A 13,230-nucleotide genomic window follows, 5' to 3' on the forward strand; every position below is an offset into this window, starting at 1 on the left:
TTTTTAGGGCGACACTGACGGACCCTAGCATTTATAGACCCAACCTGACGGTTCCTAGGGTCAATACAGCAAAAATGGTTGACCCTGGAATTTATAGGCCTAACCTGATCAACCCTACAGTCCCTGGAGCCAAAATGATGAACCCTAGAATTTTTGGACCTATGGCGCTGGGTCCTAGGGCAACTAAAGCCAAGCAAATGGATCCTAGGGTCTCTAGAGCAAAGATGGTGGACCCTGGAATTTATAGGCCTAACCTGATCAACCCTACAGTCCTTAGAGCCAAAATGATGAACCCTAGAATTTTTGACCTATGGCGATGGGTCCTAGGACCTCTAAAGCCAAGTTGATGGATCCTAGGATCACTAGAGCTAAGTTGATGGATCCTAGGGTCCCTTAAGCTAAGCAAATGGATCCTAGGGTCCCTAGAGCTAACTTGATAGATCTTAGGATCACTAGATCTATTTTGATGGATCTAAGGTGTCTAGAGCGAACCTGATGGACCCCAGGACCTATAATCCTAACCTAGTGTATCCTAACCAGATCGAAGATAAATCTGGCTAACCTTCGCGTAATTTAATCTTCACTAGCACTATACCTATCCAATATAGCATGATCCAGGAATATATAATACTTCAGAACCCAACAAAGACGTCTAGAAGAACAAGGTTAATCCAGATTTAATAGAACGCGACTTAATCTTAACGATCTATGAAACGTCCAGCAGCTAACGAGATTGAAACTATCAAATTGAACCTTACTCAACGACCCCTAACAATAGTTAAATCGTAACCTGACTAGTCCAGGTTTAATCTACTATAGCTTAACACAATTTAATCTAGAATCAAGCCAATAACCCGCAATCTAGCCCGGCGTGACCGAACGCAGAGACCTAACCTAGCACGGTCTGACCAAACACAGTCTTCTACTACTGACGCCCGGTTAAAGTCGTGGGGCGCAAGCTCCGGTTGCCATTTTCACGAGCCACTCGTTCTAACATTTTATTACTTTCGCCTTGTTTCAGCTTGATTGTTCCTCTTAATTTTAAACTTCGAAATACATTCAACCTCGAAAATTAGGTTTAGTGCCGCGGTGCTCAAGAGCCAGGGCATAGGGAAAGAGAGAGAGAGGGAGAGAATGAAAAAAGGCCTTCGGTGGCGGCGGTGCGAATTTATGCTGCGTTTAAAAACCTGGAACTGGTTTGCGAGTAAAATGTCGGAATTACATTTCCCTCTAACTGTAATTGATGATTTGCAAACGTAATTTTCATGAATCGTATCCAATCAATTTTATCGGAGCCCATTGCAGGACACGAGGCGACCAAAGCGCGTACGATTTTTTGTAAATGCCTCGTAACGACCAGCAAGTGAACGAACATTTGAAAATTCAACGATTCAACAGCCCCAAACAATTCAGCATCGAAATGATTTTAATGCGACGTTTACATGCCTGTCAATTAAATTCCATTAAAGTTCGACGATCGTGTTTAGAATTGTTTGATCAACTTGCTTCTGAAGTTTGACTATGTTTGAATAATTGTCTTCTGAAGTGTGATCGTGTTCGATTAACTGGTACCTGAGGTTTGACTATGTTTGAATACTTTGCTTCCGAAGTGTGATCGTGTTCGATTAACTGGTGCCTGGGGTTTTACTATGTTTGAATAACTGTCTTCTCAGGTTTGACTATGTTTGAATAATTGGATTTCAAAGTTTGACTATGTTTGAATACTTTGCTTCCGAAGTGTGATCGTGTTTGATCAATCGGTGCCTGAGGTTTGACTATGTTTGAATAATTGGATTTCAAAGTTTGACTATGTTTGAATGATAGCCTTCAGAAGTGTGATCGTGTTCGATTAACCGTGCCTGAGGTTTGACTATGTTTGAGTAATTGGCTTTCAAAGTTTGACTATGTTTGAATAACTGTCTTCAGAAGCCTGACGATATTGGATTAACTGGCGTCTGAAGTTTGACTTTGTTTGATGGTGATTATGAAGTGCGGCAGCGGTTGTTGATGCAATTTGTTGAAATGATTGTAGAAGGTACGCGGATTAAAACGTTATTATGTGGAAAGAAGCTGCGATCTTCGACGCGTTTCGACAATTTACAAGTAGAAGGGACTCGAATGAAACCTCCTCGCAGTCTTGGGAAGACAATGTAGGAATGTTCATTGACATTCCGCCGGCTACGAACAGCCAAAGTCGAGTATCTTCGTGCTTAATCCGGCACAGGCTGTTTATTTATGCGAGCTCGAGTGTCTTCGGTATGTAATGAAGAGATTATCGCTGCATACCGTCATAATTGCGCGCGGTGTCTTACTCGAGCGTGTGCCGGCAGAGTTGCGCTATTTATTATTCACGGGGTACAGTGTCGCAGTTCGCAGTTGGCAAGTTTTTCATTAACTAACAGCGGAACAGAGGAGAATATTTATCGCTCGGATAAATATTTCCGAAACTAAAATAGACACGCGTCAAAATCAAAAGAACGTTCGTCACGTTGCAAAGATGCATTTTAATTTTTCTGAAAATTAATTATGTAATGTATAAAAATGTGATAGATACAAAGATGGCTACTTACCAGTCGACGGTGGCCTTTGCGACGTACATCACCTGACTCTCTTTGTTAGGGTTCATAGGATGATGGTAGCGGCGATCGCTGATGGGAACCATGGAGTGACAGACGAGGCGGGTCTCGTTTTTATTAATTATTGTCAGGTTATTAGGCGCAGTCAGCAGTCGAGACGATATCTGATCCAAGGCCAGCCACAGTTTATTGGACACCACCCAAGATGGGTACGCGCACGGTTTTGTCTGATTTTCTACAACAGAAAACACAAACGTTCATGACTCAAACTTTCTAGTGTTTTTTACAAATTTTTAGTTAGCCATCCACGGGAGGCCGTCGATAAATTCCTGCATAATTAAATAACAAAAATCGACTTCCTGCGAGGGGGTGGGGGGTGGGGGCTATAAATTCGATTGAATAAGTTTAATCCCTGCCGGAAGTTAAATACGATTAGACGTCCAAGAATAGGGTAGCGTAGCAGCAGGATTTATTCTGTCCTCGAAATAATATAACTCCGTCGCTAACACAGTTATTCCAACCTCGAAATGCATAATACAACTAGAAACTCATTCCGGACTCTTCAAGTTCGCCAGGTCCTCATGCTGATAGCCAAACTGGCTGCAAACTTCGTTCTTTTTCATTCTTCCATCCCGCAACACGTTTCCACGGCCGCAGTCGATTCATGGTTGTCGATAATAATTGTAATCTCTCCGCCGGCGATTTCGCGAAATGCGTGAAAAATCCGATCGAGCATAAAATTCGGAGAGCAATGAACACCGTGTTATGACCAGTTCTTAAAGCAGATTAGCATGCGGAATCGAACTCGGTCGAATGAAACGTGCCCGATATTACCATAGCAGTGTGTTCTAAACATAATTCAAAGGTGCATTTACGGATCAACGATATCGCATGGCCGATCGATATATTGATCACCTTTGGCACGGTGCACATACATGCACATCGGGGGCCGTGCATTTTTAACGGTCCATTAATTCGTGCACAGTGATTGATAGCTGCGAGCAGTCGACCATCGACAACGATAACTGTTTGCAGACGACAAAGCTGACGCCCGTTTATGGACGAGCTCCGCGTTTTTCGTGGACCATTGTAAACACTAAGCTATTTTTTTCTGACACAATTTCCCGCCACATCAGATAGCCCCGCGCAGTTTGATTTACATTACTGTTGCATTAAAAAAGACCGAATGAGAATATCGAACCTACGCAACAATTCACGACAACGTACACAGAGGAACACTGAAATTCTATCCTGGCCATTAACCGGTGCAATGCTAACTCATTGTAATATTTCCCTGCGTGCTGTGCAATTTGATACTCGTTCCTGAGTGCATTGTCCGAGTGAATTCAGTTTTCAGGTTTCACCGTGCTCGATTACAACATCTACTCGATACATGTCCAAAAGATGGGTCTAGCCACGGACATATATCGGACAGGAGAAACGGGGAATTCTCGATATACGTCAACATAACGGGTCTTGCCATCGTCGTGTATCGTGTAGGAGAGTTATGTTTATTATGGGGTGGTAGTGGGGATAATTCCGCGACGTTTATCGTCCAGGCCTTGCCGACGTATAACCTGTGTGTGGTCCCCAAAGTTGAGTCGCGTTTGATCAAGTTGCCTTCGAAGTTTGGCCATGTTTGATTAGGTCGTCTTGGAAGTGTGATCATGTTTGCTTGAGTGGCTTCGGGAGGTTGACTATGTTCGACCATGTTTGAAGTGGTCTTCAATGTGTCACCGTGTTCAGGGGTCTTTGAAGTTTGACTATGTTCAAGTGAGAGCATGTTAGGTGGCTTGATTGGTTCATAGAATTAGACCATGTTTAATTACGTTCGACAAACAAGTGGGAGTTCAACTAGGTATTTTACTACGTTTGATCACGTTTGACTAAGTTGCTTCGAAGTTTGACCAGGTTTGACTAATTATTTTGTTTCTGAAATGCAGATTATCCAAATAGAAACCAGCCGATAAGTAAAATGACTTCTCGCAATAGTGATACGTTACTGTACCTGTCGGACCGGACAAAATCGGAGGGAACGAACACCACCAACATGAGAAATGTTTCCTTGCCTCAACCAGGATAGGAAAGGAGCAGCAGTGCCGAGATTCTGGGGTTAATCTACCTTCTGGAAAGTTTAAATGGAAACGCAGACCAACGCAGCAGAATGAGGTTAACGAAACACTCGACTGAATGTTACAACCGACGGTTCAAAATTGTTCAATCTGCTTAGCGGATTGGATTCGACACGTGGAGAATGTTCAATTTTTGTTCTCGTCAAATGCCTATAAAATTTAAAGTGCGTTCACAGCACCGTGGAATATTTTCATGCGGGATTTAATGCAACGGTAACAACCAAGAAAATTTCCGATATTCATGGAGATGTATCCAAGGTCAACAAGTGCCAACGTCGGTTCAGGTATACAAGAATTATCGAGAAGCCTTTGGTCCACATGGTCAACTATACTCTGACTATCATCTTTCCAGATATCTGGAGCATTATTTCAGAAATAAAACATTCACTTCTGTGGAAGATGCAGGGAGGCATCTTGAGTCATATTTTGCTTCCCTGGATTTCTATAAGAGGGGGATTGAAAATTCGCAGGAGAGATGGCAAACTGTCCTCGATAATGATGGAGATTATATAATAAATTAAGAAATAAAAACTTGAATTGAACTACAAAGTTTGTCTTAGATTTCAAAATAATTGATCACTTATGGGTCCCCCTGATAATCTGGAACGGTGACAGGAACTTTTATTCTAAATTTAAGAAATATTAGATTTCGGATCACCGCGCGAGGAGAGAGAGAGAGAGAATGATTGGACGATAAAAACCGCGAGCCATGGAAACGGACGTGCAGCAGAAATTCCATCGTAAGCCGATCGAACGACGGACAAAGATTCATCCGGCGTTTAACGTTCAACGAATTCAATTCCAAGAATGCCCGGGCGCCGGTCCCGACGGTTCGAGCTATCACCTCAATTTGGTTAACCGTGGCTGCAGCGCCAGAATCATCGCAATCTGGTAAGGTTACGTGCAGCTATGCGATACCATGGAATACTCCAAGTACCTGACATCGACCGCCGCACGGCCCCCGATAGCATGCGGAACAAGAATCTGATCTGGTGTCCACGGACACCCTCATAGTTCACGTGCTCTTGTTCTTCGAGGCTGTTCCTATCACCGGCCGCGGTCGCCGTCATGCCACGATGCTTATCAGTTAACGATCTGCCGTTAGGTTTATCCCCGCGCGGATGAGCACAGTCGATGCTCGGGTGTCGGTCCGACCATAGTTTTGCCGTTTACTATTCTGCATTTAGAAGGGAATTTAGAAGTCCAGAATAAACTGGCTGCTGCGATTTTAAAGATGTAGCACACGGAACATTGAGAAAACTATATTTAATGTATTCAATTCTTTTTCTTTTTAATCGTAGGCGAAAAGATAGGTGTGCCGAACGTGGACGCAGAGTTTAGAATCGATCGGTCCAGTAGAAGCTGAGATGTCATAACTTTCGTCTGGGTACTTTTTGCTTTTTCGTTGGTATACTTGAGGGAGCTGTATCTATCAAACTTGGCGAACATGGTACTTCAAATCTATCGGACCGATTGACTCGAAACTTTTGCTGTGTCTTCGGCACACGTTTAGCTATAGTTGGTACAAAAATAAAAAAATAAAATCGTGAAATAAAAAAGTGGTGGCGTTTTTACTAGAAAATGTCGATTTGTCGTCCTATTTTTACAGAAAGGACTATAACATCGGAACAAAAATTAATTGTGACATAAATCTTCTGCCAAACTGTAGCGAAAGGTGTATTTCAGGTACGCACTAAGTTTGAAGTCAATCGCTCGACTGGATCCTGCGATATCGAGCGATTTGTGTGCTGCTCTCTAATTTCTTTGATTTTCTACAGGGGGGCAAATTTTGATTTTTCGTTGGCGCGAGAAATGTGGGATTTCGCTGAAACTTGGGCGAAGGTGTGCACACTGTCGATTGGTCTAACAGAAAATGATATTTACTTTGCGTCATCTTGTAGGTGCTGCCGGCGTCGTTGACACTGAAGCCGGTGCAGCCGGCATCGGCGCTCTGCGCGACATTCCAGGAGCTGTTCGAGGTCTGCTGATAAATGAAGCATCTGTAACTGTCCTCGTCGTTGGTCTTCCGGGGCCCGTGCAGCCGGGCCACCAAATTGTGCGTGCTGCCGTCCTTCCACGTGGCGAAACACTCGAGTTCGACGTCTGCGAACCGAAATTGATTCGTTTATATTATTCCGGCGATGGCAACAGACAGAGGGGTGGGGGGAGCAAAATAAATTACCCGCGATCACCGCCGAAAGTTACGGTCACCGACGTTTTACACGGTGATAAAGCATACATCGCCGTCCGAGGATGAATTATACGCGCGTTCTCCTGGCGACCCGTGACCCCCCTCCCACCCTCGCATCCCTCCCCGAAACGCGGCCATAGCACTCGCGGAAAATCGTTCCGAGGAGCCGAGCAACAAATGGTAATTGACAAGACCATTAATCATTTACCGCGACGCCGAAAGCTTTATTGACCGTTACAGGTCTCCGGTGTCGTGTTAATCTACGTCGCGACCGAGTATTATTAACGAGGCAAAAATCGGACAGCGCCACTTAAACCGATCCAATAATCATCTTCATTAGCTGGCTCGAACGCACCATTACAGACCCGCGAGACATTCTGATACAGTGACTGCTCGATCTATGTCAACAATTCGGGTCTTGCCGGTGTCATGTATCGTAAAGGAGACATATCCGCGTTATGTTTACACTACTCGGGGTCTGAGGCCTCTCGAACTGACCCCCTCACGGGGTATGCCCCGCGGTAGTGGGAATAATTCCGCGACATTTATCATCTAGGCCTTGGCGACATATATAGAGAAATCACTGCACTATTCTTTGACCCCCGCGACATTACACTCCTCGGCGTTTGAGGCCTCTCGAGCATACCCCCTCACGGGATATGTCCCGCGGTAGTCGGGATAATTCCGCGACATTTATCATGTAGGCCTCGGCGACATATATAGAGAAATCACTGCACTATTCTTTGACCCCCGCGACCTTGCACTCCTCGGCGTCCGAGGCCTCTCGAGCTTACCTCCTCACAGGGTATGCCCCTCGGTAGTGGGGATAATTCCGCGACATTTATCATACAGCCCTTGGCGACATATATAGAGAAATCACTGCACTATTCTTTGACCTCCGCGACCTTACACTCCTCGGCGTCCAAGGCCTCTCGAGCTTCGTGGACCCCCGCGGGGTATGCCCCGCGGTAGTGGGGATAATACCGCGACGTTTATCGTCCAGGGCTTGGCGACATATATCGAGAAATCACTGTGTTGTCAACTTACTGTGTGGTTCTAGTTCCGAGTTAGGTTTCAGCGAAGTCTCAGCTTATTTTTAGCGCGTAATTCGCTTGCCACCGTTTAGAATCTGATAAAGGAAGATTGTCGCAAAGTGGTACGAACCAAAGCTCTCGGACGACGGGAGACTGGCGCAGGCCTGATACCGCAGGAACAGTCGCGAGTCCTGGGTGCAGGTCTCAGCGGTGGACAACGGCGAGCTGCACTCCTCTTCCCCGCGTCTGTAGGAGAACTCCAGGGGTCCTTTGAAGGGACAGGGCATGGGAGTCGCGCCGCTGCGGAACAACGAGATCAGACTGGTGTCGCTGGTCAGCGTGCTGCACAGATGCGACAAGCTCGGTTTCTGCGATTCCGTGCAGTATGCTGAAAAGGAAACGATCAGTCTCCGACGGTGACGATGAAGATCTTGTTGCCTGTCAACACTGTGTCGTGTACTCACTTTCTTTGTATTGGAGAACGTTTGCGTGCTTCATGTGCATCACGATGCAGCGGTAGCAGTTGAATTTGCTGGAACAGAGACGGAAATTGGTCTTGATTAATTCTTTGGTGTACGCGTACGAGGTTGGGGGCTATCAGGCCAGGGACATGTTAGGCTATCGGTCGCAAATCTTTGCTGGTATTTTGTGGAAAATTTCTGATGGGATTCGGTACACCGGGGGACGTTAGTGTATCCCCGGTGGCTATCAGCGAGCATCCAGTCCCGAGCGACCGCGGCCCGAAAATACGATGGGATTAGCACTTTTCATCCCGGAATTATTGAAGCTGCGCGGCAGAGCCATTTTCCAGGGTAATCGCACGGGTAGCCGTGAAGTATATCGCGCTGACGGACAGAAACAAAGGTAAACTTCGTCCGGCGACGGCAGGAAAGGAGGCACCGAGAGTGAAGAGCATCCGTGGGCCAACAGGGTGGCCGAGGGGGTGGTTCAGCAAGGCGAGGGGTTGTACGAAGGAGCAGAGCCAGGAAGAGAAGGAGACTATGGGAGATGGTAGGAGTTGCAAACCGGAGCTAAGTAAGCAAGGTGCCAACTAGTAGGGACACAAGACAAGCTCCGAAAGTTTTAAGTAGCTACGCGATACTACTTGGACCCAGCCCCCGGTCCATTCATCCCCACCTCTCCATCCCCCCTTCCATTCCCACCCCGTAACCGCGGCGGCTGTCTCTATTGCGCCTCGCAGTTTGTCTTTTCAACATGTACAAATACCGGCGGAATGTCTGCACGCCACACCGACAACGCTATTTGCGCGACCTTATTTTTTAACGCTGGGACGTCTTCGAACCAACGACACCTATACTTTGTCCCGTATACGCTTGCCGGTTCACTGTAGATGGATCCACAAATTCGTTTTGGCCGTAACAGAAATTTTCGCGAGGTCTCGCGTTGGGTACTATTTTTGGACACTTAAGCGATGCATCGACATCTTAATCTGCGTCACGACAGAAAATTCGCACGAGGTCCCAAGTCACGTATCGTCTTTATAAACACCTCGAACTAGTAAGTTTATTTTATTGATACAAAATTTGTTTACGAAGTTTCAAGTGGGGTACCATTTTTTCCACGGACGGGACCATTATTTTCGAGACTGTCCGAGGAGGCTGCGAAACAATTTCTTTCTCGGGTCTATCATGGCGAGTCGGGTGCGGTGATATTTTTCCCGGGGAAGAATTTTACGTACATCGTGTACGAATGTATACCAAATGATGCAAAACACCGGGGATCCCTATAAATCTTTTACGGTCGCAGTTTCACTGTGAGGGACGTGGGTCGTTCTTCCGCGCGTTTATCGGGAGTCACTCATCATTTAAATGCACCGTACGCTGAATTGGTTCCAAAGCGTAAGATCAATGCGAGGAGCATAAAAGTAGACTCGAAAGACAAGCGCATGTGTGAAATATATGTGGAGGCGGGCATCGATACAGGAATCGACGGTTTGAAACGTTTCGGAACACAAATACCCGTATACGACCGATCGTTCATGCATCGTAAAAAGAATGCAGAGAGACGTATTTGGCAATCTGTGACGTTTACAAATAGGTCGGTCTCGTATATGTCCCACCGGGTACAGTCCACGAGGGCGGTTCACGAATTCAAATTGCGCACACCACACACACACACACACGGCTCTGTTTTTCATGGAAAATAACATAAGGACTAAGCCGTTTCTTTGACATTTTCAATTAAAAGTCCAGCCGGAGATATCTTCATTTGCGTCTCTGCTACTTCAAAGTTTAATTGTCCGCGAGCCGAACGATGAGCTCGTCTTTGCGTAGATGAATTCGTAGCGAGGTAATTAGCAGAGGTGACGCGTCGAATCAACCGTGCGTCTGCATCATCGGTAATTACAAAAAACATTAAACAGTCGGCGCTGTGAGCGGCGAGGAACGAGCTACGGTTTAGCTTTCATCGGGATCGTTAATTTCTTCGAGTCAATTAGAGCTAATTACCTCTCGTCCGGGAGTGCGAGAATCGTCCGCGGCACGACTGCTGCTCTTCCTACCTTTTACCGTGAGAAACTGTAATAACGCTTGTCTGGTCGTGGATCCCTTACGATTGTGCACATCTTATGGGAGACATTTCACTGGGACACGCTTACGTGCTGGGCGTAATTGCTGACAACGTAGCCATCTTACTGTGATCATTACATAACGTGCTAGGTGCTCATAGCACGAGGACACGGTGCTAGAGAAGCATAACACTGGCCCTGATAGTGGAAAACTGGTATTTTACTGGTCGTAACAATTTCATAAGCGGCTGGACAAATTTCCTGATCCGTCAAAATCTCAGCAGAATTAGACTGCCCGATCAGTGACCACAACCGGGTCAGTGACCATAACCGGTCAGTGACCACAACCGGGTCAGTGACCATAACCGGTCAGTGACCATAACCGGTCAGTGACCACAACCGGGTCAGTGACCACAATCTGATCAGTAACCACAATCTGATCAGTGACTACAACCAGAGCTGTATTACCACAACTTGGTTAGTGTTAGATTCTTCTCAAATTTGATGAATGTGTATTATTCCAGAAATGTAGGCTTCAGCCGAGAATCGCAAACGAATAGCCCGAGCCGAGAGGAGGGCTTCAGAGCAATTATTCGGCCGGTGACAGGAAAAAATGTATTCGCGTTGCATCGGAATATTGGATGCACACGCGTAAGTAACATTTTGGAAAGTTAATAGCAAAAAGAATGCGCCGATACTTCGTTGTCCGAAAAAAAATACACCGCCCAGGGCTCTCCGAATGTTTCTGTTTTCCATATTTCGAATTTCGCCCGGGTAGAGAGAAAACAATTTTCGCGTAACAGAGAAACTCGTTACTCCGGAATAAATTTCGCGAGCGTGGCGAGCGGGGCAAGGGGAGTATGAAGGGGGGCGTAGGGGTGGTAGGCGAGAAAAAAGCACGCGCCCAATTTTTAATCAAAATGCCTTTCGCCGGGCAGAAAATCGTGGCCCCCGTGTGGCGGGGTGGCACAGCGAGCACGCGCGGCCGATCGCGATCGCCAAATAAATTCATCCGTTCGAGACGGTTCGCCGAAACGTCGATGCAAACTTAATTACCGAAGGAAAAGTCGTCGCGATGCGAATGTTCCCGCGGGGTCAACGGAAGTTCCTCGCGCCACGCTCCTAACCAACGAACGGCACACGCGTGCACCCAGCCGGGGCGTCTCAAAGTAGAGGGTATGCAGCGCGCCACGGAATAGCGAGTGAAGCACGCCTGATGGTGAACTTATTGCGCCGCGATCTCTCTCGAGGACCGAAAAACTTCGTCACCGAACCGCTGACACGATTTTTCTCGTTACTTCGACGCCGCTGCAGTCGATTTACAGCTGCATCGAGTCGAATCCCTCTCGGTTAAATTCTGATCTGTGAGCTCCTTAGCTAGCAGTGCAATTCGTAGCGACGTATGTGTCTCCTCTTTGTCAAATTTCCTCTTTGTCAGTTGGTGACAGTGTATAGTCATTGGGGATAGACATCTGGTTTTGAGACACTTAGATACCTGGCCCTGAGTGGGAAATTCTTTTTGGAACCCTCCAGTAGCCCCTAGGCGTATCTAGGGGCTCCAGGTGTTTCTAGGTGCTCCTAGAGGCCCCAGGTGTTTCTAGGTGCTCCTAGGGGCCCCTAGGGGTCTTTAGGTTACCCTAGGCGTATCTAGGGGCCCCAGGAGTTTCTAGGTGCTAATAGGAACCCCTAGGCGTCTATAGGTGACCATAGGCGTATCTAGGGGCCCCAGGTGTTTCTAGGTGCTCATAGGTACCCCTAGGGGTCTTTAGGTGCTCCTAGGTACCCCTAGGGGTCTTTAGGTGACCCTAGGCGTATCTAGGGGCCCCAGCTGTTTCTAGGTGCTCCTAGAGGCCCCAGGTGTTTCTAGGTGCTCCTAGGGGCCCCTAGGGGTCTTTACGTTACCCTAGGCGTATCTAGGGGCCCCAGGTGTTTCTAGGTACTCCTAGGTACCCCTAGGGGTCTTTAGGTGACCCTAGGCGTATCTAGGGACCCCAGACGTTTCTAGGTGCTCCTAGAGGCCCCAGGTGTTTCTAGGTGCTCCTAGGGGCCCCTAGGGGTCTTTAGGTTACCCTAGGCGTATCTAGGGGCCCCAGGTGTTTCTAGGTACTCCTAGGTACCCCTAGGGGTCTTTAGGTAACCCTAGATGTCCGTAGGTGTCTCTCGGTCCTAACCTGAAATTGAGGCATTTAAATGGAAGATAACACGAAGATGACATGTATTTCGCAGCCTAACCGAGACCCAGTCTTTAAATCCTCCAAATTCAGACAATGTCCACCACAGCTATCCGCAGTAGGGTATCAAACTTCTATCTATACATCGATCGATGTCCCGTGTCGACAGAAGCCAGGATCACAAGCTGACGCCGCGTCGTGCAGCAACGACAGTTAAACCTAAGTGTTCGCCGCAGTTTTCCTATAAATTGAAGGCGATTGGTTCTCTCGGAACTTTCTCCTCGGACGGACTCGAGGGTTCTAAAAACGTGCAACGATACAGGACAACTGTGTTACAACTCCGACACTGTAGGAGTCCTGGCACTGGCCTTCTTCCCTTCCAACTTTCGCCGGCTCGATCACAGAAGCGACGCGCGAGCGAGCCCTCGCCTCGCGTTCCCTGCCACTCCCTGATCTGCAATTCGAAAGTTGCCGAAGTTTGTATGCATGTCAACGAAGCCGCGAACACGGGTGCACGATATCCGGGAAACGGTTTCGACCTTTGTGACCGCATTCGCTGTAACTATCATCGAGACCGAGGGACGGCGGCGCCCTTTTCC

General features: G+C 47.2%; 1 protein-coding gene across 1 annotated transcript in view; it reads right to left on the minus strand.

Moving 5' to 3' along the window:
- Positions 1–13,230, minus strand: part of LOC143359116 (uncharacterized) — a 312,532-nt gene that overhangs the window by 29,809 nt on the left and 269,493 nt on the right. Inside the window, exons 7-10 of the mRNA XM_076796832.1 lie at positions 8,398–8,465; positions 8,064–8,321; positions 6,593–6,811; positions 2,571–2,811 (exon numbers count right to left, since the gene is read on the minus strand). Of these exons, the coding sequence (XP_076652947.1) occupies positions 2,571–2,811; positions 6,593–6,811; positions 8,064–8,321; positions 8,398–8,465 (786 nt within the window). The remainder of the gene's footprint in view (positions 1–2,570; positions 2,812–6,592; positions 6,812–8,063; positions 8,322–8,397; positions 8,466–13,230) is intronic.

The sequence above is a fragment of the Halictus rubicundus genome, chromosome 11 (assembly GCF_050948215.1).
Source record: "Halictus rubicundus isolate RS-2024b chromosome 11, iyHalRubi1_principal, whole genome shotgun sequence".
NCBI lineage: Eukaryota > Metazoa > Arthropoda > Insecta > Hymenoptera > Halictidae > Halictus > Halictus rubicundus.